We start from the raw sequence: 26,635 nt of genomic DNA on the forward strand, positions 1-26,635 counted from the left end.
TTAGATGTCTTTCTACTTTAACAAACAGAAAACCAAGTAGGGACTGTATTTTCAGGCTCTCTCTAGTGACATTTGTATCCTCAAAGTGAAAGATAAGTTTCTCAGACCAACACGTGATTCCAACAGTAATTCGAGGGGGTGGGGTGTGTGTGCAGAATCACAGTATTTAGAAAACAAATTGCAGGAAATCAGAATATAAAGGTGCTCAGTAAACTGACTTATGCTTTTCCCTCTCAGTTAGTTGTGATGGTTCCACATAGTCACGAATGCATCTACTAATATTTTGGTGATATGTTTCTCTTAGAGGAAAAAGGGGGGGGGGTGAAGCCAATGTCGGGTACAGAATTCACCAAATTCCCCACTTCCCCTGTCTTTCTTGTACTCAAAACCCAACTTAGACCCTATTAGTGTTTTCAAAAGTGACATTTGCCCAGTGTCTCCTTTTGCTCCTGTAATTTAGACCACTGTACTAGAAAACAGAAATTGACTGTTGCACAGGGATAACAGCAAACCTTCAGTGTTCTCTAATTTCATCAAATGTTGCTCAAATAAGGGAGTGCTGCACATATCCTACAGACACTACTTTTGGTACGTAAATATTGTTCCTTGGGGGATGTATGCACTGGAATTACACAGAACTGGTACTTTAAAAACTGGTACATTGCTATTCCACATAACCAAATATTCTCACTTTGATCTAAGCAATGGCATTACAATAACTACTTTAACAGTCTTCTCTAGCCTTTCAGGTTTTCTTAAAAAAAATTGTCTTTTCTTCCACAGACACAAATGCAACCAGAAACTTGTTTCAGAGTTTCCACTCGTATCTGAACAAGGAACAATGAAACTCCAGAGGGGTTTTAATGAAATACAGAAAAAGCACAGCAGGGGATTAAGCTGTCCACAGCAACATAAACTTTCCAAACAATGTTTTTATACAGCATGCTATCATTTGAATTCTGCTTTTGATACAATTCAACACTAGTTATATGTGAAATGCTAACCAGCTTCCTGGGACTGTATCACAGCAGGCTCAGCTTGCTGTCAATCATGAGCAAACATGATGCTTCTGGAAGCATCAGTCACAGAGTTACAGGCATTTGTTCCTTCTAATTGTCACATTTCTGCCAACAGAAACACAGTCCTGACAAAAATCAAAAGAATTCATGATTTCACTGCACTTTTCTTCTATTAGTTGAAAGCTGGGAAAATAGCTAGGCTAGTATGCTAGCTATTAACTGAGAAAAAATTGTCTTCCCTGGGGCTATGTAAGGCTGATGTAGATAGATGTGAAAGTGGATGCACAGTCAGATGACTACTGGCAAGTTGGGTTGAATTTGCAGGTTGTTGGGTGATTTTTAGTAAGAAGGGAGAGATACTGAAGATACTCAAACATTGCATTCTTATATCTAGGCAAGTCTCTGAATACTGGCTCAAAGAGGCATCTGTGTTTCAGTTCTGACCTTATTTTAAAATGATACACTTGGGAGGAAGGGCGAGGAAGTACTTGGACAATGAAACCTTTCCTTTCAGGTTAACTTTAATGTTTATTTTTTTTAATCCATCTTTATTCAACTGTCCAGTCAGAGTCAACCTTCAAAACAAAAAAATCTGCTAACCGCACTGGAAATATTTTGCAAAACTTGCAATGCTTTCCCTTGTATAACTGCAACATGCATACTCTTGGGGAGGGGGGTGTGTTATTTCCAGCTTTATTATGTTTCATTATCTTCATTAAAACATGATTTCTGCACTACTACCTCGTACAGAACCCTTTTACAACAAAGGATTCACCATTTGCTTTTGCCTACATCCCAAAGGATTTGTGAAGTCAGTTCTGTGTTGTGCAACACTTCAATGGTGAAAGAATTGCTAAATTTTGCAGGGCATTTGGCCTGGTTTTCTAAGGTCTTTAATTAATAAACTACTCGAAAATCATGGTGGTTTCAAAAAACAAAGATAAACTATGCATCAAATATACAGGAATACTAAATGAGTAAAGCAACAGTGCAGGTTTTACATTATAATGGAAACAAGATAAATTGAAAGAAATGCCTCACACAATGTATTATTAATTATAAAATTATTACTTATTAGCTGCTATTGATGTTGCCATTGTTGCTGTTTGTAAACAGAGACCACAAACCACAAGCAGAAATCAGGTGAACAGGTAACACAGTGGGGTCCCAGTCCTTTGAGAGGAGAATTTTGTGGGTCATTAAATCACAACATAGTAATGTCCCATATGCCATTAGACACCATGTACCAAAAGGAAGTGTCGGCAACAGCTTTAAAGCGCTCCGCCTCCTCACTCTGTCCTGCGGTTTGGCGGTGAATGAGGACAGGGAAAGGGACAGGGGCCGCCTCGCTGCGGCCGCGCGCGCGCGCACTCACCGCTCCCGCCGCGCCCGCGCGGTGCTGTCTCTGAGGAAGGTGTGGCGCGAGGCCGCAGCGCGCGAACGTCTCGTGCCCGTGCGCCCGCGGACGCCCAAGTCCCTGGCTCCGCGCGCCTACGCGCCCCAGCGCGAGACCCCGCCACGGGCTTACGCCGGCTCCGCCCTGCGCCGGGACGCAGCGCGCGCCGTGGGGCGGGTCCCTGCGGCGCTGCCCGCGGGCGGGGGCAGTGTTCCGCTGCCCGGCCGTGCCCGCCGCGCGGGAGGGGCCTTTCCCGTCGTAGAACGACGCCCTAAAACGCCGCGTGCCTGGCAGCTCCACGCCGCTCTCGGCCGCGTCCCTCAGGCAGGCGCTGCTCGGGTGCAGCCCTTTGGCCAAGCCGCGATCACGCAGAGCGGCTGTGAGCGGCGAGAGCTGCACGGCACCAGTACGGAGTTCACAGCGTCCTTTTTGTTTCCCCCACGGCCTGGCTGCAAGGGATGACATAGGCTGCATCTGCGCGCTCCCGTCTGCTGGCAGACAACTCTCTGGGACCCACAGCCCGGAGGGCGAGCGTGGGGCCGGTACAAGGGCGGGCCGCAGGCAGGGCCCGGGCTATGGGGCTGGCGGGTTCCTGCTCGGCCTCTCCCTCGACCGCGACGTGTGGCCGGTGTGAGGGCACAGCGGGGTGACGAGAGCGAGACGTGGGTCGCTCCTGGGGCGGAGTGGGGGAGAAGGGGCCCCGGGCAGTTCCTCACTGGCGGCGGGGCGGCCCTGCCTGAGCGGAGGGCTTTGCGGACCCCATGGCCTGGCAGTGGATCGAGCACCGGCAGCCTAAATCCGTCGGTGTCAAACGCAGAAGCAGCGGTTCTCCAGCTCCGCGCTACAGCAGGTTGGGATGTTGGTCTCTATCCTTTCCTGTCACATGGCTGGTAATAGGATCCCTCATCTGCCACTCGGCACCTCGCCGGGGCGCAGTTTCAGGACACATGCTGTAGGGCCGCCGCTTCCCGCACTTCGCGTTCTTCCTGGCCGCCCGCGACCACCTCTGCCCCGGAGCAAGGGGGCTGCCTCCTGTGAGTGCGGTGCGGCCCGGCGGCCGCTGCCCATGGAGCCCCCGGCTCTCGCCGCCGTCCTGGCCTTGTCAGGTCTGACGCTGAGCTGCTGCCGGGAGCCCGTTCTCTCCGGTGAGTGACGCGTCGCGGGGAGCCGGGAGGGGGGAGCGTGTGGGGCCGTTCCGCCATCCCCTCGCGCGGGGGTGATGGCGGTGGAGCGGGGCGGGCTCCCCCTGAACCCCGCAGACTGCACTGGCGCGCAGCCTCCGGCATAGGGCTCTGCCGCCCACCAGTACCTCTTCGAGGTCGCGACGACGGCTCTTCCTGCTCGCCACTGCGGGGCACGGCTCGAAGCTGCTCGAACAGACGCGCAGGGGGGATTTTCGCGCGGGGTTTGCAGCGTGTGGGGTATCTGAGGAACTCCCTGTACTCGCTGAGCTGGGAGCGCGGGAGACTGTGGAGGCGTGAGGTAAAAGGAAGAAGAGCAGCACTTATCTCTGTAAAAGTGGTTTCGTAGCTAGATCTGCAGAACGGAGGCATCTGCAAGGAGCAGGGACTGTGGGGCGTGGGTACACTCACTGGGACATGAAGTAACAGTGGCAGCAGGGCAGAACCGGCGCTGAGGAACGAGAACTTGGGGTGGCTGCCCCAGTGCCTGTCACGAACGGACTCCTCTGACCGTTGCGGTTCTTGTTCAGCCAAGGAATCTGGGAAGCCTTAAGCTTTGCTACCTGTTAGTGTGATTCTTCACTTAAGATGTCTCTGCAGCCTTTTGTCCTCATCTCAGTTGCTAGTGATGATTTCAAGTATCACAGTTCCACTCTGATAAACTGCTTGATGAGTTTTGAAGTGGCTGTTTCAGTTCATCACAGTGTCAGGGCCATCAGATGCATGGTATACCTGGGTACATTTTGTGTATCCTAATCGTTATTCTTTATAATGTAGAATTTGCTCTACTTTCACCATGAACAGGTACTTGCTCAAGGTTTTGTAGACGTTTAATTAGATTTGGAAAACACTTACATAAACTTTATTGAGGGTGCGGAGGGAGAGAGGGAAGGAACTCAGAAGGTAAAATTTACAACTTCTCAGAAGTTACCTGAAGTGAGTAAAACATGATTGTCTTTTCAGATAAGAGTCTAGAGAGCTGCCTAGGTAGGGACATATCTAAAGCATGCCTAGAATGGTCTGTTCCCAGTACCATTAGGACATGTTTGGTGCACACAATAGGTACTTCTTCCCTTGCTTAAGTTGAAGAATGACTTCTTTCAACGTTTCTGAGCAGAACTGTGGACAGAACACTCCATCTGTGACCATGTCCCTCACAGCAGGCTGCATGACAGCAAGTGGAGGATATATCCCAGTGTGAATGTTGGGTTCGTAGGCTATTGAGAGGATCATACCTATTTACACACCTGCACTTCCCCCCTCTAGCCAACATCTAACTGCATGCACTGGCAGCCACTAAAGTGGACAGAGATGCCTGAGCGCAAGCAGCTATTGTAGGAGGAGGTGGGAAAACTACTGAGAGGAATATTGCCTTTGAGTGAAGGGGTAGTAAAGGAGAATGGATGTAGCAAGCACTGCCCCCTCTGTGTCTTGTGCTAAAGAACCTGAAACAGTGCAAATCTACACTTCAGCAAGGACCTGTAATTTATATGCCATGTACAAATCTGCAGGGCTGCTAACATGCACAAACCATACCCCAGGATCATCTTCTTGTCAGTCCACAGGACCAAACTGGGATCAGCTGGGTCAGGTTGTACTTTCAGCTAGCAGAATTCTGAAATGACAAACACGGATATTTCTTTTGTAAGGCAGTTTGTCATATAGTATATTTTTAATCCCTATTCCTCAGTTTAATAAAACGCACATCTTAATATTATTGTAAAATGCAGTCAGAATGCAGGCTGTGTCACACCATCATTTACTAAGACAGGAGAGAAACTTTAACTTCTGGAATCGCCTTATGAAAAATTACTCAAATTGTCAGAAATTAGAGTGAGTTAACAATCGTTTTTGCACATAGTACTGTGCTGCTTTTCACAGAATGTTTCTGCTTCACTGTGTGATGTCTAACAGTTTCTATTGATCCAAACTCTGACATTTGCAGCATTCAAACTTCAGTCATACCACATTTCTCAAGTGAATCAGAAATAAGAGACGGGATAATAGATTGCCTAACATGAAAAGACTGTCTAAATTTGGTGAGTTTTGTATTACAAAGTCAAAGAGATGGAAGCAATTGTCATGAAATAATCAAAAAAGCATTTCTAACCAGACAGATAGAAAATGAAATAGTCAGACACTTCAGCATATCATGCTTCTACATGCATAGTGCATAACTCAAAATCCAGAGTTACATGAATGGATTTAGGCAGGATGGAGCCAAAAAAGCAGGAGGGAGGCAGGGATTACATGCTGCCAGCTGCAAAATTTGCATTCTTTGTCATATCACACTATAATTATTGTGGAGTTGACCACTCTCTCCATCTGCACAGTGGCTATGGCCCATCCTGATAAAATTTCCAAAGGGATTCAGTCTGCCATGCTTGACAATGGAACAACAGTTTTAAAACTTCACAGAGAAAAATAAACAAATGAGTATATTAAGGAACAGAAATTCTTATGGGGCCACATCATGCATTCTTACTTCCAGTGATAAAGAATCACAAAACAAGTGTGTTTGCATCTTGTGGCTGAGGACTAGGCAGCAGCTGCAAAGCTGTTGCTGATATAGCATATTTGTATTCTACAACTAAAGAGAAAAAAATGTACAAAATGCATACTTTTAAACATTAGAATTAAGGGTAACTGCCTCTCATGATATATCCTAATTCACCTGCTTCAAACATATTCCATAAAGAGGAAGAAAAAATCAAACCCCAAAGCCACAAAAACAAACAAAAAAGGGGAAGTGATGAAAAAGTGGTTGGATTGAAGGTTAGTAATCAAAGTTTTACAAGAATAGCAAATTCACATCTATAACAACTCATACACTGCCAGGGAGCACAAGTGTGGAGCATCACGTCTGTATGTTTCCAGGAATGTATATTCTTACAGGGCAGACGGATGTGTTAGTCAAGGTTTGATCAAACGTCAGGTGAGTGTTCACTGTGGCTACTCCCTGGTTCAGGCCAATGCTATGTAAGCGGCTAATTCTGACCAGCAAAAGCAATTCTGTTTGAGGCCTTTAAAAATTGTATGTGTGTCTCTGTGTGTGTTTGTGTGTGGATACGTAGAAATGAGAGGGAGATGATTTTTAAACTACTTACAGAGTACCCCCTACATTGCAAAGAATAAATGATCAGCTAACCAAGCACTGTCACAGCAGCACATCAGTTTAGCTGGCTGATTTACCAAATGGGGAGTTATTTTCTAGTGATTTTGAAAACTGTAATTTTAAACAAAGATCATTCTTTCCTGAAGTTTTTTTTCTTGAGCTTGTGTCAATTGTTGCGTTGTGTTGCTACAGTATAGGCCTGATAGTTTTAATAAGGGCTTTTGTTATATTCATATTAATTAGAATAGTAAAATATTGAAATGCAAAAACACTACACTAATTTTCCCCATGCATGAGTCTAAAGCAGCCTTATGTTTCACAAAAGCATTTATTTTGCATCATAACGCAGTACGGAATGAGATGAATTTTTTTTTGACCAGTCATATGACAGTAGGCAAATGAACTTTTGGTTCAATCGATAAAACTGCATCTTCAAAGAAAACCATTGCACTGCTAAAAATATTTTTAATAATGACCACAGAAGCTGTATTTGTCTCTTTGATCTCCTGAAGCTTCTTCTGGTTTTAATCAGTGTTCCCACATGAAGAACTGTGGCAACCTATGATAATAGAATCCCTATTTGCATCCATAGGGAAACAAAAATGTTCACATCTGAAGAAGGTAATTTGGTGTTCTGCCCCTCCATCCGTGGGCCCCTGCCTCTGTACTGGTGGGGTATCTTGGCATCGGTTAAGTGGTTTCTGTCCTCTGTGCTTACTCTCTCATTGAAGTGTTTTTGCTGTCTAATTATAGCCTTTCAATCAAATTAGAGACTACAGCATCTGGTTAGTGCCTGTAACTGTTGCCATCTGCACCTACATACAGTGCTTTCATTTAAGGAGGAGTACTTAAATTGCAAGCTCTAGCATGAACTAGAAAAATTTAGGTAGAATGGAAATTACTTAAAAGTCTTCTTACCATGCCTTGTGTGCATTGAGCAGCTGATACGGAGTCATTATCAGACCTGGCACCTTTGATTCCATGTTCTTACATTCTGCTTAAGCATTTTTCTTACTCTTCTGAAAGGCTGTAAGGAAAACAAGTAAGAACTTGTTTAGTAGGCAGCTGTAACATGTAAATCCAAGGAATCTTTCTTTCTTGCCTTACAGAACATTTAGTGTTCTGGCTATCACACCACTGTAATGAAACCCAAGATTTAAAGAGCCACTTTCATTTACTTTTCATTTATCTGCTTCTTGTTGTCAACCTTTAATCTTTCTGGCCACTAGTCAGCACTCTGAGTAGCTTCCAGAACTTAAAGCAAACATCTTAAAAAATCATTGGAGACTCTGAAATGTCAATGTTTTATCATCAGCGCTTCATTCAGTAAAAAAGTCAGACTGTTACATGCTGCACTACCTTAATTTTTCAAGTGATCCTAAAGTGGTGCCTGAAGTGGCACATGTGGAGTGCAGGCAGCCCTACAGTCCCAGAGTAACAAAGGCGTAAGTGCTCATTGTAAGATCCCTACATTGAAGAAGGAACTGAGACAGATGGAAAAAATTTCTACTACAGCTGCTGTTTGATCTTCCAAATGTTGATCTGGCTCTAATAAACCTAATTGTGAACCTGTGTCACACACTGAACATTCACTCATAATGGACAACCATCCCCAGGCATATTTTTGCTTTTTCTTTCTAGTAGTTGCCACTCAATACACACTTTTCTAGTCTCAGTATTTCTTTTAAAAGAGTTATTTTTCTGTCAACCATAGCACCTGATATGTTGAAAACAGAAGCAGCCCCCGCAACACATTGCTGTCCACGTTTTCTCACTAAAGCTCATAGGCATTATTCAGAACAGGACCTGTTGGAACCCTCCAACTTTTCATGACTAGAACCACTGCAGTGGTTCAGTCTGACTAATCCTGTTTGCAGATAATCCCAACAAAACAGTAGAAGCAGCAGGGTCATTAGACAGTTAATACAACAAAATCATCACAGACGTTGATTTTAATAATGGATTTGACACAAGCCTCTACTTCAGACTATATTTGAAACCCAGCTGACTAAGATGTTGAAATACGAGGAGGTTGAACACTTCATGAGTTGAATGGTCACAGCTTTATGTCCTGCCTAAAACCCTGGTGGTTTAATCCGGGTTTACACTTGACAGGGTAGTTTAAACTCAGTTTTGGGTACATGAACAGAAACCATGTGGCAAATTATCAAGCATAGCGGCTTTCTCGTGCCTTCTAGAAAGCTGACAGTTTTGGCCTCCACAAAGTGCCTGTTCTTCCCTTGCTGTCTTTGCCACTGGGAGAGGACTTGGATATAGTGCAAGCTCTGTCATAGTACTACAGTCTTACAAAACAGAAAGTCATAGAACTGATACTGATTTCCTTGAATCACTGTGCAGATGTTAGTTAGATTCCCAGCGAAGGGCTTTATAGCCTAAAGTAACATGGAAGTATCAGCTAATGTAAGGCAGTCAGATCCAGTGGGTGCCAGAACAGTAAAGGAAATGGGATTGTTGTTGGATGGTTGGTTGATTGTTTTTTTTCTCTCCTTTCTACATGATCATAATCTACCAAAGAGAAATCAGGTAATTTGAGTAAGCAAGCCTGAGTTTTACCAGTAGTGTTCACTCCACTCTTTTCTGACTGTTTTAGTTAGATGAACTCTTCTGAATCAGTTTTTTGCAGACAAATCCAGCTGACCTTTGTTTTAAGCTCTTTTTTTCCCCACAGGATTATTGCACCAATGGTGCAAGATGAAAGAGGAGGTTCTGAGCTCCAAAATCTTGTAGGACTTCTGTCTTCAAAGTGCAGCCTGTGGATTAGAAGTGGAGAGGACAGTGGTCTGTCTGCAGACAAAACATTCATTTTGCACCTTTAACACACTGGGAATATTAATTTCACAGTGAGATCACTAAGGTAGTGTCTTGGCTGTTGTGCAACAAAATATGGCAAAATCACTGTGTAATAAATAGTATTCAGATGTTTACTGCCAAGATACTGAATATGCTGAGAGATCTGTTTTCATATTGCTAGGAATTTTATAGAAAACTGTACAAAGGATATCTCAGCAGATCTCAAAGCTGACTGTTTAAGGTAAAAGAGTGTAGAACAAAGGACCTGATTTTTTAAATGCCAATAGCTACTTAGAATGCACTTCCATGCTATGGCAAAATTATTAATAATAATTAACAAAATGAAAATTTCCTAGTGAATTCCCTGTAACACAGAAAGGTATGTATTTTATATGATAACAGCTGCTAAATTCCAAAACTAAGTTTCCATTTCAGTTTTTCTGGGATAATCATTGGTTTTACGTTGTATCTTACTGCCTCTTCCTTCCACATCTAGATGCTAACAAAACCACTACAGCTCAGATAGCACATTGTTCCCAAATCTCTTGGTAGTACAAAAGTACAAAGTGTACAGGAGGCACTGTTACAGCTACCTGTTGCCTTGCAAACAAAACCTACAGCTAAGAAGAATGAAGAGCTCTCTTTCTTTTGTGCAGTGTCCTTAAAGTCCTAGTGTAGTGCAACGAAGTTTGAAGAAAATCTATTTTAAAAAAAGGCAAAAAAAAATAAAAATCAGCTGACATGAAAATGAAAGTCAGTTGCTGCTGCAAGTTAGAGCATGGGCCAGTCTTAGCAGATCCTAAAATGGACTGATGTTAACTTCAGTTTAGTTTAGTGTGTGTGCCAGATTACCTTCAGGTATTGTAGCATTCCTTGCATTTCAAAGTAGATGTTAGCACATATTGCTGTTCATTAGAAATGAGAAGCAAAAAAAGCAACAGCACTAAACTGAAGTAGATGTCTTTTATGGATATGCTTATCACTTCTCGTAATTGCTTCCTTGTAATGTATGTTGTTTTGTTTATCCAGTTTGATAATGTTCTCTTCTATGCCAAATTCATCAACTTGTATTTTTCAGCTGACATAGAAAAACTTAATTAACTGCAAAGTAAAAAGAGGTATTTAAGAAAGCTGCAGCACTGTGGTGATTTTAAAGTGGGGTGGGGTTTTTTTCCTATGTTTATCCAAGTATCTGTGGTGGCCTCAGTACTGGAAACTCAGATTTGCATTTTCAGGTAAATGTATGTAGCTCACCTTCATGGCTAAGGCAGTCAGGTAAATTACAGTAGGGAAGAGTATTGACTTGAAACTTGGTTTTGTTAAATTAGACGGCTTTTTGTCCATAGATGATAGCAGTATACATTAATGGCAGTGCAGACACCTCTGTGCCTTCAGCAACAAAATTCCATCTAATAGAATCCTAACTTGCCTAGGCATGAAAATGTGCAGTGAAAGCACAAAACCATCAGCTTTCATCTGCTGTGTAATAAAACAGTGAAATAATCATTATAATTGCACCATTCTGATATTTGTGGGGGCAGACTAAAGTTATTTCAAAGGCATTGTTTTAATAATATGTTTTCCCATCTCTCACAGTATTTCTAAATACAAAAAAGGTGTACTGCTAATATCAGGATTAAGCTGAGAGTGGGTTTTTTTTTACCTCTTTCTACTGCAGCCATACAGGTCTTTCTAGCCTTGTTTGTAAGGTATCTTGTAAGGGACACTGAGATCAGCAGCCTCCACTTAAGAAAAAGCACGCTCCCTTTCCCTGGGGCAGTAGAACATCTCTGCAGTAGTTGCATGGTCTCTGCAGAGAATACTATCAGGTAAAGCAAGGTTCTGCAGTTAGGAGGAAGTGTTTGTGACTTTACCCAGTAATGCTGCTCAGTACTCTTTGTACTGCTTGTAATGCTTACAGCAGTGTCATGCAACAGTTTTAATTCTGTCATGGACTGTTTTTTTTTTATACTACTTTTAAATAAATGCATTGAGGATAGATGTTACCAAGTGTTAAGTATAAACAAGGATAGACCTATTTATGATACATTTTAATAATTATTTCTGGAGGGTGATCACAGAACAGTTGAGGTTGGAGGTGATCTCTGGAGCTCATCATTTAGATGACTTCTGCTCAAGCACAGTCACTTAAAGCAGGCAACCCAGGACCACGTCCAGATGGCATTTGAACATAGAGATTCCAACACTTGCCTTTCTGGGCAAACTGTTCCCCTGCTCTGTTACCCTCACAGTGCACAATTTAATAACAAATGTTTTGCATTTTTAGTAAAGGTAAAATTGTTCATGTGTATGACTATTTATTTGATCAGAAGACGTCAATAATAAGACATAGCAAAGCCAGGCAGCATGAGATTTATAGTTCTATTGAGAAGGGGATGGTACATTTAATGACTAGAGAAATCATTCTCCGCTTTGATTTCTAACTTCCTGAGTATTAGGAAAACATAAATGGGAGAAAATATGGGCGAGGCAGAAGAATACTGACCTATAAATTTGATCTGAAAGCATAAATGCATTAGTAGCAAACGACAGTATCATGATTGTACTCTGCCGAAAGAGGTCCTTTTCTAAAGAAATTCAGACCGGAGGAAAAAACACCTTAGAATTTTTCTAAATTGGGATGTAAACGTTTGCAAGATCCATGCCTACGATTTTTTTCACTTTATAAAGCTGTAGATATTCTCAACTTTAGTTACACTGGCACAGGATTTTGGATAGTGTGCTGATATGTGGCAGACCGACAGCATCATCCAATTTCATTTCTGGAAATTTAACAAGTTACAGATTCAACCTGATGAATAAAACGCATGGAAAACAGTAAAAATACAGTATGCTTATTCAGAAAGTGCATGTCAATTGTATGAACCACTTTTCAGACCTGTCTTATACGTTGTTTAGTAAAGTGCCTGTTAATTGTGAAAGTGCATTCAGAAAGTGCATGTTAATTGTATTAACCACTCTTCAGACCTGTCTTATACATTGTTTAGTAAATTAATGAAATCATAATCTCTTCAATAGATGTTTGAGAGAAAACTTACATCCCAGACAGCACCTTTAGTTGCCTAAACAATGCAGGAAGTATGTTAGTGAAAGGAAACATGATGTTTTGGGATGGGGGTGGAGGGTGAGGGAAGAACAACCAAAGACTAAACCTACATACATTCATTCTCTTTCTCCATTTCCATTTCTTCCCAGAATGTTATACAGCAAATGGGGCTGACTATCGTGGCACTCAGAACCAGACCTCCCAATATGCAGGGAAACCTTGTCTTTTTTGGAATGAAACCTTTGAGCATCCTTATAATACTTTGAAATATCCCAATGGGGAGGGAGGGCTTGGAGAGCATAACTACTGCAGGTAAGAAGTATCTCGGCTACTAACATTGCCTGATTACCCAGTATTACTTTAAACACTTGACAAAAAATTAGGAAACTTCCTATCACGCAGTGAAGAATGTCAGAACCATGGATGTCTAATAGGTTTTGGTTTATCCTGTAATCAGTACCCTGAATCTTCAAGCACCATTAGTAGAATAACTTTATCAACCCAGCTCTCACACAAAGTCCAGATCATATATCCAACCTGTATTTGGCATCATGGAGAAAGACTAGAGGTTACTTAAATGAAAAGGTGGAGATAAAAAAAATTATCCAGGTCACAAGTATAGAAGCACTAGTGAATGTCTGTGGCAGACTGCAACATTATGGTTTTTATCCTCACCCACAAGCCTATTTCTGTTCTCTGTTCCGTTTCTGAGTTTTTTGCTAAGTTCTCAGCGTAAGCTTTTCAGTGACTTAGAGCTGTTGCTTGAATTTGGAAGCTCAACTGTCAGTGGTTACAACACCAGCTTAAACCATGGCAGATCCCCTTTCATTTCCTTGCCTTCTAAAGAGAGATAGAAGTTCTGTGGGTAGAACTTGGAGTGAAACTTAAATAAGAACTCCAGAATTTAGGAGGCAAATAAGAATAAGTTCAGAGATGTTTAGGCTCTGCAGACTCTTTTTAGCCTGCAGCATTTAACTCCCTGATGTTGTGCATCAGGAAGTTACACGCAGTTTTATCTTTGCAAGGACTGACCAGCTAAGTTTTTATACCTGTCTATACTTCCTATGGAAATAGGTAGGGAATAACCTCATAGATATATTTCTTAAACAGCGATAGTCATCAGCTCATCTAGGACACTTATAAAATTGAGTGGTGTCTCGCACTGTGTAATGAGAACAGAGATGTTCAACCCATGCAGTTAAGAACTGAGTTACCTGAGCCATAGCAATGTTTCCTCCGTGAGAAGGTTCAAACCACACCTCAATTCTTCTGGAAGATACTTCTACTTGGCAGGCTATAGGCTTTCCAGGGTAGAGCCTATACAGTTGACGCCTTCAAACTTTACCATATTTAATCACAGACAGACAAAATATAACAGAGACAGAACCAGACAGTTAATGGAGAATAACTAAGAAAGCACAAAGAAGGGGTCTTGTGACATGCAGCACAGGGATGAGCACACTGATGAAAGGAGTCAGTTGTGTTTCCAGAGTATTTGGTGCCTCAGCAGGGTATTTCTGATTGGGGAACATTGGTGAAGGGCAGGGAAGAAAAAGACTTGGGATCTTTTCCAGTGGCTACATCAGTGCTTCAAAATAACATTGTTCAATGTGTTACACCAGTGGACTCTGTTTTCAGCCATAGAAGGAGAAAGCATTATTGCCAACTTCAGAATTGATGCATTTTTTTGAATCAGTTCAGCATCTTGGAGGAGCAAAAACTACACCACCTACTAAAGAAACACTATAGAAGTTGGCCATTCTCTTGAGAAAACCCATCAGGCAGTCTAGTAGCTGATTGGCATGTGAGCACTGAAAAGACTGTTCCCCTCAAAAACATTTTACACCAACTTCACAGCTTCACTCAGCCCAACACCACAAAGTGCATAATAATTTTCATGACATGCAGAGAGATGTGTCTCTCAGTGCACATAATAATATGGAGCTATAGAAAGGCGAGTGGCCACTGAATTAACTGATACAAACAGCACAATCAAGAAGGTAATTTTGATTGTTGCTGTATGGCAATATCCTAGATGTTTATGCAGGTATTCAAGTTATCCTTACTAGAGTTTCACTTTACTCAGCAAATGAGGAGCAAGAAGCCTATAAATTGGTATGTAAGCCTGAGAAATTTAATTACCAGATACAGCTTTTTAGCCTCAATCTACTGGGTGTTAGATTATCCCCTTTGAGGTGAAGTTTGACTGGAAGGTTAGCCATTTCCTTCTTTGTTGTATCACTTGGCCCAAGAGTATTCTCACAGGTGTATGAAATGATGATCCTAATGAATAAATGCTTTTTGACTTCACATTCTGTTGGAAAAGAAAAAAAAAAGCTTGCAAAGTCACTGTTTTAAGAGTGTCAGAGCATATCTTTAGCATGCAAATCTTGTCAGGGCTTCATGGGTGAAGATACTGCTGTTTTAGCTGTTTCTCGCCACTCATTTGCTTTGTGACAACGGACAAGGTGATCTTCCCTTCTCACAAGGCTTTTTTAGGGCATACTATGATCCTCTGAGGCTCAATTTTAAGGACAACATTTGAATAATGTAATTTTACACTTAAAGCACTAATCAGAAGCAGGTTATCTCTGCATGGGTGGTGCCTACTTGGAATACTTTGTTTACTGCAAGACACCCTGTTATGACAGAAATTCCTCATAATGTTCCGCTAAACTTAATTTTAGCCATAACAGAATTATGTGGACTGAAGTTTTTGGAGATTTTGAAAGATACTTGATTGTTTTCTGTTTGTGTGCACTTTTGAGGTTCAAGGCAAAGATTTCTAAAGATGTTTATCACATTTCTCTGCAATTTCCTTGCATTTTAAGGCATTTATAAGTGGAGTGCCATTACCATGATTCAGTTACAGACATCTGATTTCCGTCAGGCAAGTGTAAATGCAAAATTTCCTGTAAGTGTGAAACCAAAGAAAATTGTGTTATTTCCGAGTACAAGCTTTCCTTGATACTAGTTTTCTTTCTTTAGCCACTGGAAGCTCTGCCATTACACCTAAATTCCAAACACACTAGTCTTCCTCGTCCACTAGTCTGTTGAAAGCCTAACACCAGCATTTTAATCAGCTAAATTGAAGTTAACTTACCAGTTGTCTTCAGCATTCTGTTATTTGACAAAAAACTGTTCCCAGCAGTTCAAAAATTGGATCTCCCACAAAGACTTGTTAATGTGCCCAAATTACAAGATGCAGCTGAACTGACACTTCAGTGTAGGGGGGGTCTCTTCATAGAATTCATGCCAAAGTACATGATAAAAAGATTGTAGTTGGCCCTAGTTATCAAGAAGAGGTCTTATTTCAACCTGACTGTCCAAAATAACAAGTTAATTTCTTAAATGGATCTTTTTAATACAAATAGTTTTTCAAATTGTACATACAAAGAAACTTTAAATAACCTAATGACTAATTAGGTATGCACTTGTAAATGACGCTACACAAAATAATCAAATAAGCACAGAATAATCATGGATGCATAAGGAATTATCCATCAATATATCAGATCACTGGAACGAATTTACTCAGCTTTACTGAAAAGACAAGACCTGAGGCTTTCCGAGAAGACTTGATTGGATAAATATTTTTATTATCATACATACAGAAAGTTGGAGTCTGGACTGTTTTGTACCAAGGCAGAAATCAGGTTTAGGAGTCTAAAGAACCTCGACACATGATCTTCCTCAGTACTGGCCAGAAATAGCTCTGCACCTTTTATACTTAAAGAAAAAATAAGTTAAGTTTTAGACGCTACTAGCTTGTTGTGTACTATAATAAACAGTGATCTGACCACTTTTGCATTTTTCTTGGTAAGTCAGTCCAACGAGTTAAATATTAATTGTTAGAACAAGAATAATAATGACACCAAAGCTTAATAAAATTGATTTTTATGTGGGTTTTTTGAAAATACTTGATGACTTTTCACTCACACACTATTCTTCTCTTTCAGGAACCCTGATGGAGATGTGAGCCCATGGTGCTACATTGCAGAACATGAGGATGGAATATATTGGAAATACTGTGAAATTCCATCCTGCCGAAGTAAGAGCACCATGAAATTTTTTTAGGCCTGCATCTCTGTTTAAGGGATATTGGCAGTTACACCACAGTGGGTACTGATTTTCGAACAGAAACTAGGATAAGGCCAGTCAGCTTATTTTCATTTGCAGACTAAGCAATATTTTAAATGGGTCTCTGGACAAACGTAAACTTACTGAAGTGTTCCTCCATTGCTATCCTTTTGATCTCATATCAGAATTACTGGATTATATTATTTTCAAATAATACCAGACAGAAAATTACTCAAAACTTGAAGTACTGCTAGTATTTTAATCCATAAAAATATGTCATTCATTTATTGAAATCGAGAGGACAGAAATTAATAGGAAATTATGAATTAATTTTTTTACAAGTTACGTGTGTCCATCATTTGCAGTTAGCTTGTAAAATGATGGCATTAGTTTAATGTGTATAACACATCATACACAGAATTGCTTGGAAGAAATAAATAGAGTGTGAGAGGACATAGTGAAAAGATGGCTATTTGTTTGGTGTATGGGAGCTCTGGTCTAGAATTCTGTTGCTTGCTAGTGCATATACTTAGCATTGATGTGAAACCACAAACTGGACTTGGGTATTTTAACAGGTCATTCACAAGCTATTCACCTGAAGCTTCCTCCTGGTATTTAATATTTTTAATGTATTACATTATTTACTTGTCCAAAATGCGGAGGTTTTGTCATGTTGCTCTGAGAGCTGGTGAACTTCTCTCATGGAGACAGGCTGAGAGAGCTGGGCTTGTTCAGCCTGGAGAAGAGAAGGGTCTGGGGAGACCTTTGAGCAGGTTCCAGTGCCTAAAGGGGCTACAGGAAACCTAGAGAAGGGCTTTGGAGAAGGGCCTGTAAGGACAGCACAAGGGGGAATGTCTTTAACCTGCCAGAGGGGAGATTGAGATGAGCTCTTAGGCAGAAGCTCTTCCCTGTGGGGGTGCTGAGGCACTGGCACAGGGTGGGGGTGCTGAGGCGCTGGCACAGGGTGCCCAGAGAAGCTGTGGCTGCCCCATGCCTGGCAGTGTTCAAGGCCAGGTTGGACACAGGGGCTTGGAGCAAGCTGCTCTAGTGGAAGGTGTCCTTGCCTGTGGCAGGGGGTTGGAACTGCATGAGCTTTAGGGTCTCTCCAACCTAAGCCATTTTGTGATCCTATGATTCGTGACAATATGTTCCAAAATTTCCTGAATGCTCCAGGATAAACTCTTAAGAATCACATTCTTTAAAATATGCCTAAATATTAAAAATATATTCCAGATTTGCATGTTAACAAGCAACCATAAATACACATTTTAAGTCTAATAGTTTATGCCTTTAGTTGCTTTCCTAACTTCTGTGTGAGTACTCTCTAATGGATAACATGTATGCTGTTAATCATCATCAGTTGTCCTTAGGTAGGGATACTTTCAATTGGAAGAAGTATATTTCTTACTTGAAGTAAACAAAACCAAACAAAGAAAAATGGATCTAAAAAGATTTTTTTTACTTTGTTCACAGTTTGGTTTTTTTTATGAATGTGAGTGAATCACTTCTCCAAGCAAGGCAAACAAATACATATGTGTGACCTTAAGTCAGGTGACTTACCCAGACTTAAATACAGATTAGGGAGTCTAATTTAAATAACACAAAATCATTTAACACCCCAATTCTCATTGTTCAGAGGACATCTTACTCTTATTTTTCTGATATACCAGGTCCTATTTAGGAAACGTGACCCTCCTAATTGGGAGATTTATCTTGGTCTAAAATGGAAGAATTTGCATTTTCTGTAAAGACCACAGATGTTAACAAATTCTCTGGATATGGCACCAGTAAAAAAGCTGAAAGGCAAATTCTCTCCCCTCCATTTGTTCTACACAAAGGATCCTTTTAAAAGCAGCCTCACTCATTTTCTCTGTGGTGGGGAGCAGAGGATTTAAAGTTGGACAGTTACTTGCACAGATAATCCAGACTTACATTTAAAAAATGTCCCTTTGGCCAGTAGCAGCTGCTTCAAGCATTGCACTGAAACTGGATACTAGAAAAAGGAATTGCAGCAATTTAGAACAAACTGTACATTGCAAGCCCATCCAAGTCTTAATACAAACCTCATGGTGTATGAAGCTGTGTAAGGAAAAAAAAAGTAATAACCCCCCAAAAAACAAAACAAACCTTTTATTCTTTACCAGATTTTCTGTTTTCAGTAAGCATGATGCTGAATCATAGGACCATCAAAACCAACTTGTGAAGTGCATAATACAAAACTGAGTTCTGTGAACAGAAAGCAATTGTGTAAAGAAATGCTATTTTTTAGAAGCAAAAATTGTCTTACATAAGCTTATTTTCCATAATTATATTTACTACTAGAAAAGAAAAGTATCTGGAGCATAATTTACTTATAAACTATAACCACATACACCACTACAATGCCAACAACATGAAACATCTTGATTGCCTAGAGAGATTTGCATGCAGTGATTCACTGTTACAATAATTAAGGATCTACAGTTAAGAATTTTTCATTATGATGATGATTTCACATGATTATATCGTGTGTCTCATGCACTAATACTTATATGTAACACTTAATTCAGAAATGTGTTCTGGCATTCTGCATGTGTAAACATGCTATAGAGAATTTAGTAATGTTAGATGAGGATGGATGGGCATAATTACAGAAGACAGTGGTAGTTACCTCAGTAGGAGCTTAGTCTTCCCTTTTCTTCCTCTCCTTCTCTTAATGGCTTGTCTGCTAAGCAGCCTGGAATGGACATAAACAAAAGGCAAAAAGGCAGCACTGAGTCCTGAGAGAACATGTGCATCTCACATGGAGAATTCAGAACCAAATGCTTTAGATGGTTTGTTGGCAATGTTGCAGCTATTCCTGACTTCTTTTTTTTTTTTTATCTCTGTTAATGAGGTTAGGTTGAAATTCAAAGGAAGTAACTTAGGCTACCAAAACGTAAAAGGCTTGCAGTCTTACTTAATTGCATCTCCATGTTTGTGGCCCACGTGAGTCTCTTGCCATAAACAGATTTCCTGTGTGCATATATGTCATCTAGTAAAGTTGACTGAAATATTGATAAAGTATTAAATAGCAGAGCCAGATAAGTTATACAGAGCTGTATCGATCACTCCAAGATTGACTTGTCCAGATTTTAACACAAGAATGAAGGGAGTAGCTTGCACAATTTGAGACAGTATCCTGGTGCAGACCAGACCAACCATTGCAAAAAGCTACGAGGTTTTTGAAAGACACATGGACGAGCTTAGCTGGAATACGGTTTGGAGCTCAAAAGGATGAATTCCATGATTTAATATGTGTGCCTTAATGTGTAATATGCAGAAGCTCTGGTGTTTGCCAAGACCTCATTATGCCATATGCTGCTTAAAAGACAAATAGCGTGCTTTCATAAAAGAGGTGACATTTTAAGCACAAGAGAACAAATGGGTGAAGACAGTGTAATGGTGAGACATCACTGATCAGCATGAACAGTAATTGCAGAATATTGACTATTTCAGTTTTGCAAAGTTTCCTTAGTAGCTAGAACAAATTAAGGCAAAAGATTATGTTGAAAATTTTTAAAGCTCAGAGTAACTAAACAGTCATTACCTATCTAGAAGCACTTTTGATTCTTCATTGCTTTACGTATGTATACTTACATATATATGTATATATACATATATATGTATAAATACATATGTATATATGTACATGCATATGTATATATACATATATACCTACACACACATATATACATAGGGTTGTAGGATACCCCAGGTTGGAAGGGACCTCAGGCCGTCATCTCCTCCAGCCTCCTTGCACAAGGTAGGGCCAGCTCTGAGATCAGACCAAGTTATTCAGTTTGTGAGGCTAGACCAAGTTTATCGCGTCAGGCCATGAGAACCTCCAGGGATGCAGAATACACTCCCTCTTTGGGCCCTTGTTCCCATGCTTGACTGCCAGCATGGTGAAATGATTTTCCTTGTATCCAGTCTGAACATCTCATGTTTCAACTTAAGCTCATTACTTCTTGTCCAAAACGCATCACTGTGAAGAGCCTGGCTCCACTGTTGTGACAACCTCCGTGCCGGCATTGCAAAGCTGCTAGGGAGTGCCCAGAGCCTCTGAGTGGTGCCTCAGGTTTAGGACCAGCCGTCAGTAGCCATAGGAAGAGATGGCATATCAAAATCATATATGCATGTACAGAGTAAACTTTTACATGTGTTGCCCCAGTTCAGGGGACTGTTTATTTATATATTTGGTGTGGGACTATGAAGTTCTTTTAGATGAGCATATATCCTTCAGCTCACGTCATTTGTTGATTTGATGTCAAAGTTATCTGAAGAGCTGGGCAGTGACATGGAACTTACTATTCACTGTTGGGTTAGATTGATGCTTCTCTTGTTTATTCCAAATCACAGGACACTAATTTTGTTTGCTAGAGAAGAGAAAGTTAAAATGCTGTTGGGACACCAGGGAGACTAATTAAGCTGTACCCAGATAGTAGGCTTGATTTAGTTACACAATATAAGCAGCTTTTAAATTGCTCAGTCTGGTTGCTTAGCATGGAACATACTGAAGTACTAATCCTCTGGAGAAAAGGCTGAAGGGTCTCACCAATAAAGTTACCTTAAAAAAAAAAAAAAAAAAAAGTAGAATTTTAAGAAATCCCAAGTCTCCAAGGAGAATGAAGCTTTCTCAGGATCGTGAAATCATGCACTGTACAGAAAAACTGAGCGCTCAGAGTTATCTGCCCAGCTGCACTCAGCTGGGGTGGGGCTGCAAATGGGGATTTCCAAAGGTATGTTAAATCAGGCTGTAACTTGAAGTCGCAGTACTCATATGCATGTTGGTGCAGGGCATACCAAAGCCATAATTCTGTGCAAGCATTTATAATTTAAATTGTGTCATTCTCAGAAAATTATTTTATGAACAATATTTCAAGCAACAACATCTAATTCTTCAAAAAATATATAAATTCAATTTACATTATGAAAATATACAATATGAATTTTCTTCCCAACTTCATTAATTCTTCTTTATAACACTATACTCATGCTCCTTAAGAGTATAACCATATACACACCAGTATATTTGCTGGTCACTAAGAGATATGCTAACCCTCTTCCTCAAAATGAGGAAGCCGCCATAGGCAACATAGCCTAAGTATGGGAGCAGGAACTCAGACCTGTTAACTGTTCCAGATGTCAGAATGACTCCAATTTTAACAGTAAACTGTCATCAGTTTACGAGCTTAGCGTATCATATTCCAAAAGAATAAGGACAAACCCATCTTTGTTAAGATCAGACAAACAGAAATTCTGAACTCAAAACATTATTTCAGCAGCTGCTGCACATGGACATGAATCAGAAATCCCAGAAATGGGCCTTCCAGAATCCAGTGAAGAGATACTTTCAGGACTACTATAAAGACTTCTCAGTACAAAAAGCATCATTGCATTCCTATGGTATTTATGTGATAGTATAATAATACAGAAGCAGTTTACTAACACATGGGTTATCTGATAGAGAAAAGGACCACCTGTACAAGAGATGACTAGCTCAAAAGGAGCCCCAAAGCAACTGAACCACATGCTAACAGGCATCGGACGCTGCTTCCCCCTACCCCTCACCCCCCAAAAAACCAAACCAAACCAAACCAAAATCCCCAAACCAACCCAAAACCCTGTTGGTAAGTCAAAAACCTGAATCAGTGCTGTGGGACAGTAGTGAGAGTTCAGAGTTTACTGGGTACTGGAATAACAAATGACTGAGAAAGTCAAACTCTTACACAGTCTCTTACCGCATCACATGTTATACATAGTAGTGGACGTGAACAAAAAATAATCCTTGTCAATCTGGCACAGAAATAAAAACTATCTGACCAATGAGCTGGTAACAGATTAATTCCAAGTATGTAAGCAGATACGACAAGTAGGCAAGGGATAATTTTATGCCATTAGCACAGCACTATATTGTACCCTATATCCTCTCTCTAGTAGTCATGTCTAAATTCCAGTGCTTTGATGAAAACTGCAAGAACAAAACAAAACCAAACCAGAGGACAAATTATGCATTGAAGGGTGAAAACTTTCTGATCTGCCATACTGACCAGCAAGCCTTGAAGTGTTGATTCGTACAGTATAACTACATGTTTCTTAAAAAAGTAATATTGCTCATTTTCAATCTCTTTTTACACACCAAAAAACATATTTTAAATTCATACCAGAATTTGAATTTTAAATATTAAGAAATTCTCCTACATAAGTATATAGACCCTCCCATAAAACTTGATAAACTCCATCCTAAAAGAGCTTAGGTTTCTTCTCTCAAGTATCCTGTTTAGAAAACTTCCAGAATGTCATTGTTTTGAAGATCAGACTGAAATCACAGTATTGATTTTACATTGTTAGGATATGAGTGGTAGTATTTTAAAACCTCCAAACCTCTGAACCCATGTAATAATGCCGGTTTTTTTTTTGTAATTGTCTCTATCAAGAGAAATGAAACAGGTATTTACCTTGTCTGTATTACTGTGGCTTACAGAAACCAACTACAGAGTATTGCAGGTGTATTGCTAAGAAGATATGATGCTATTTCACTACCTGTCATTTATCCCTGGACATGTTTGGAAAATATAACAAGGATCTAGAATAGAGTAACATTTCCCATACTGCAAAATGAAGACAAGGACATATAGAGAGCTGCCTAGGAGCCAGGTAGTGCATAAAGTGGTCTGTGTCTTGGGTGTTGCCAGGCACACCTTTAAAATGACTGTTGTCTGTTATCCTTGCCAGTGCCAGGGAATCTAGGGTGTTACAAGGACCATGGAGAGCCACCACCTTTGACTGGCACCAGCGAGACCTCCAATAAACTTACTATTCAAACATGCATCAGTTCCTGTCGAAGTCAACAATTCAAGGTGATTTCTTTGAAATACATTTACAAGATATTTTCAAAGACAGAAGATAGCAATATGCCAAGAGCTCTTCATCATATTTCCCTGCCCCCCTCCCCACTTTTTTTTTTTTAACCTTTAGGAGGTCTAAGGTCTCCCTCTGTTCCAGGGACCTAGCCCTCTCTCTGCATCCAGAGCAGTTTGGGCAAATGACCAGTGAATAATGCCAGGATACCAGGACAAAATATGCTTGCTTCCTGCAGTTATGAGTGATAGGGTGCCCTAATTGCCCTCCGCTTGATCTTTCTCAAGTAGCATCCTGACAGCTCAAACAAAACCAGTTTGTGGTGGGACCTTTGACTAATCATACTTCTCCAAAACACACATACTCTGCCGCCAGCTTTCTTGCTCATACAGCCTCCTGCTGTCTCTCCTTTAAATATTATCCTTTCCTTCCTTATGCTTCTTTGTTGTCAAAGTTTGCAGGCATGGAGTCAGGTTATGCTTGTTTCTGTGGAAATAATCCTGACTACTGGAGATACGGGGAGGCAGCCAGTACGGAATGCAACAGTGTTTGCTTTGGAGACCATACTCAGCCTTGCGGTGGGGATGGCAGAGTCATTCTTTTTGACAGTAAGTATTGAAACAGACACAGTTTTTCCCAAAGGAGAGGCCTCAAATGTTCAGCAAATTAGGGAAAAGGGTTTAAATGCAGTGAGAACAGTTGCACACAAAACATCAAAACACCTAAATTCAGTATAAAAGAAAGCTGCTTTCCATTTCGGCATAAAATTCACATCCATTAATAATGTGAAATCGTTCTTCCAAGAAATTATGCCTGCTCAGGCAACTAATTCATGCTGTAGAGGTTGTCTCTTACTTCCCTACAAATGGTACTAACTCAGCTACCACAAACAGTATGTCACAGAAAGACTCCTTCAGAACTGATCTTACCAGAGGGTAGATACATGATCAAGTGAGGTGCCTCAAATAAAATCTCAATCTATAATAACTTGGGCTTTTTTATTAAACCAAACAGAACTTGCTATAAACCAGTTAACACCACTCTTCCTCCTTTTCTTTTCACAGCCCTTATTGGTGCCTGTGGAGGGAATTACACTTCTGCTACAGCTGTGATCTATTCCCCAGATTTTCCTGACACATACGGCACAGGCAAAGTCTGCTACTGGACCATACAAGTTCCAGGAGCATCCCAAATCCACTTCAGCTTTGCCCTTTTTGAAATCAAAGATGCTACAGATATGGTGGAACTGCTGGATGGCTATACGTATCATGTTCTAGCTCGTTTTAATGGCAAGAACCGGCCTCCCCAGACATTTAACATCTCTTTGGATTTTGTCATTTTGTACTTTTTCTCAGATGAAATTAATCAAGCCCAGGGATTTGCTATCAGATACAGAGGTAAGAGACCAACTTTGCTGTTTCTACCTTTCAGTGAGCTGTTAAAGCATTTAATTAACATAAAAGATTTCTGAATTGGCAAAAAAAGAGCAAATATTTTTAACTCCCACATCTACGGGTGTTTCTTCTATCTTATTGCCACTGCTCAGTGGGTAAAAGCTTCACTAACATTTCACTGTTCAGAAGACTCCAGCCAGATATGTCATAAAATAGCAAAATATAATTTTTAAAAATTAAATCTTATACATACCTGTCAAATCAGATTGGAAAATGACAAGGCTGAAACAAAAGACAGTAGTCTGCCTGCATCTTTGTTAATCTTGGCTCTTCACAACAGTCTGTTACACTCAGAAGAAAACATTTTAGTCCTTCAGTTGTACCTACTGTTATGATGAACAGCAGCTTCCAGAAAAATTTGGAGAACCCCAACTTGTTGAAGTACAGGCTTTTTCTGGCATCAAGCATAATTTGATTATTGGAGATCTATAATTAAACCAGAGAGGTGCTTACAAGCACAAAATAAAATCCAACTATACCTTTTAAGAAATTATAATAATCATACTCTTGTGTTTCCAGCTGTGAAGGACAACATGCATCAAAACAAGATTCTAGTGAATCAGACCTTTTCAGAGAAGATAAATGAACAAGCAAATCTCAGCATCAGTGCAGCCCGGTCATCAAAGATACTTTATGTCATCACAACCAGCCCAACTCATCCCAGTAGCTCCATGCCTGGTAATATTACAAGAAAATGTGGAAGCAGGAAAAACATGTTGCCAAGGCACAATCTAGAGTCACTATTTTCTTTGCCTCCTGTACCATATTATGTGATCCACTATGCCTTTTACCAATAGATAAATTTTCATTTAGTCTAATTACCACTAACTGTGCTGCTCTCATGACTTTCCAAAACTCACTTCTTGGCCTAAATCAGTTAGAAATACTGTGAAGATGCTGACTCCTTGAGAATGAAAGCACATAATAATATGTGAATCAAAGCAATCTCCTTACTAGAATCAGCTTCAGTGACCAGTGCATACCATAGAGGTGGCAAAAGGCACTGAAAAAAGAGTAAGCTTTTGTAGTCTGGAAGAGCCTCAATGCAGAATGTGTCCCAGTCACACCAATTCACAAAAACTACAGCAGTAATACAAAGAGGGCTCTACAAGGATGAAACAAGTTAATGGGTGTAGGGAAAATGCTACTGAGAACTCTTACGTGTCTAGAGCTCACTTTCAAGGCACCATTCAGGAAATTGACTGGTAAACAACTGTGGAAATGAGTGGAAATGCATTCTTGCTGAATATCACTTTTGGCCTCTCCTGTCTTTCAACTACCCTGAGTATATCTATGTTTATATATTGTTGAAGCTGGGCCATGATCACACTGTGGACTCTCTGATAGCTGTTATAAAACTAGGCCATCTCCTTGCAAACACAGAGTCACTACTGGTAGCATATATCCTAGTATGTTCTTTAGTCTGCTTTTAATTTTTCCTCTGAGTTTTGATTCCTTTCCTAGAGACTAGTAAATAATTTTACTGGTATATGCTTTGATTTTCCCAGCTTTAAATTTTAGGGATCAGTCATGCATGGGGAAAAAACAGTTTTGACTGAGAGTTACACAGTTTCTGCCAGCCTTTACAGAAAATACTTACAGGTATAAAACACATCGAAATTACAGTTTT

The 26,635-nt window shown here is 40.5% G+C and overlaps 1 protein-coding gene across 3 annotated transcripts in view; it reads left to right on the plus strand.

The window, feature by feature from the left end:
- The first annotated feature begins 3,203 nt into the window (after nt 1-3,203).
- Nucleotides 3,204-26,635, plus strand: part of KREMEN1 (kringle containing transmembrane protein 1) — a 42,514-nt gene continuing 19,082 nt past the window's right edge. For all 3 annotated transcript variants that reach the window (XM_057406162.1, XM_057406160.1, XM_057406163.1), the window contains exons 1-7: nt 3,204-3,560; nt 12,739-12,901; nt 16,549-16,640; nt 23,426-23,550; nt 24,006-24,159; nt 24,616-24,948; nt 25,525-25,683. In XM_057406162.1, the coding sequence (XP_057262145.1) occupies nt 3,272-3,560; nt 12,739-12,901; nt 16,549-16,640; nt 23,426-23,550; nt 24,006-24,159; nt 24,616-24,948; nt 25,525-25,683 (1,315 nt within the window). In that variant the 5' untranslated portion in view covers nt 3,204-3,271. The remainder of the gene's footprint in view (nt 3,561-12,738; nt 12,902-16,548; nt 16,641-23,425; nt 23,551-24,005; nt 24,160-24,615; nt 24,949-25,524; nt 25,684-26,635) is intronic.

This window comes from Pezoporus wallicus, unplaced genomic scaffold, assembly GCF_028554395.1.
Source record: "Pezoporus wallicus isolate ANWC-B61680 ecotype Strahan unplaced genomic scaffold, APGP_CSIRO_Pwel_v1 contig_8819, whole genome shotgun sequence".
Lineage (NCBI taxonomy): Eukaryota > Metazoa > Chordata > Aves > Psittaciformes > Psittacidae > Pezoporus > Pezoporus wallicus.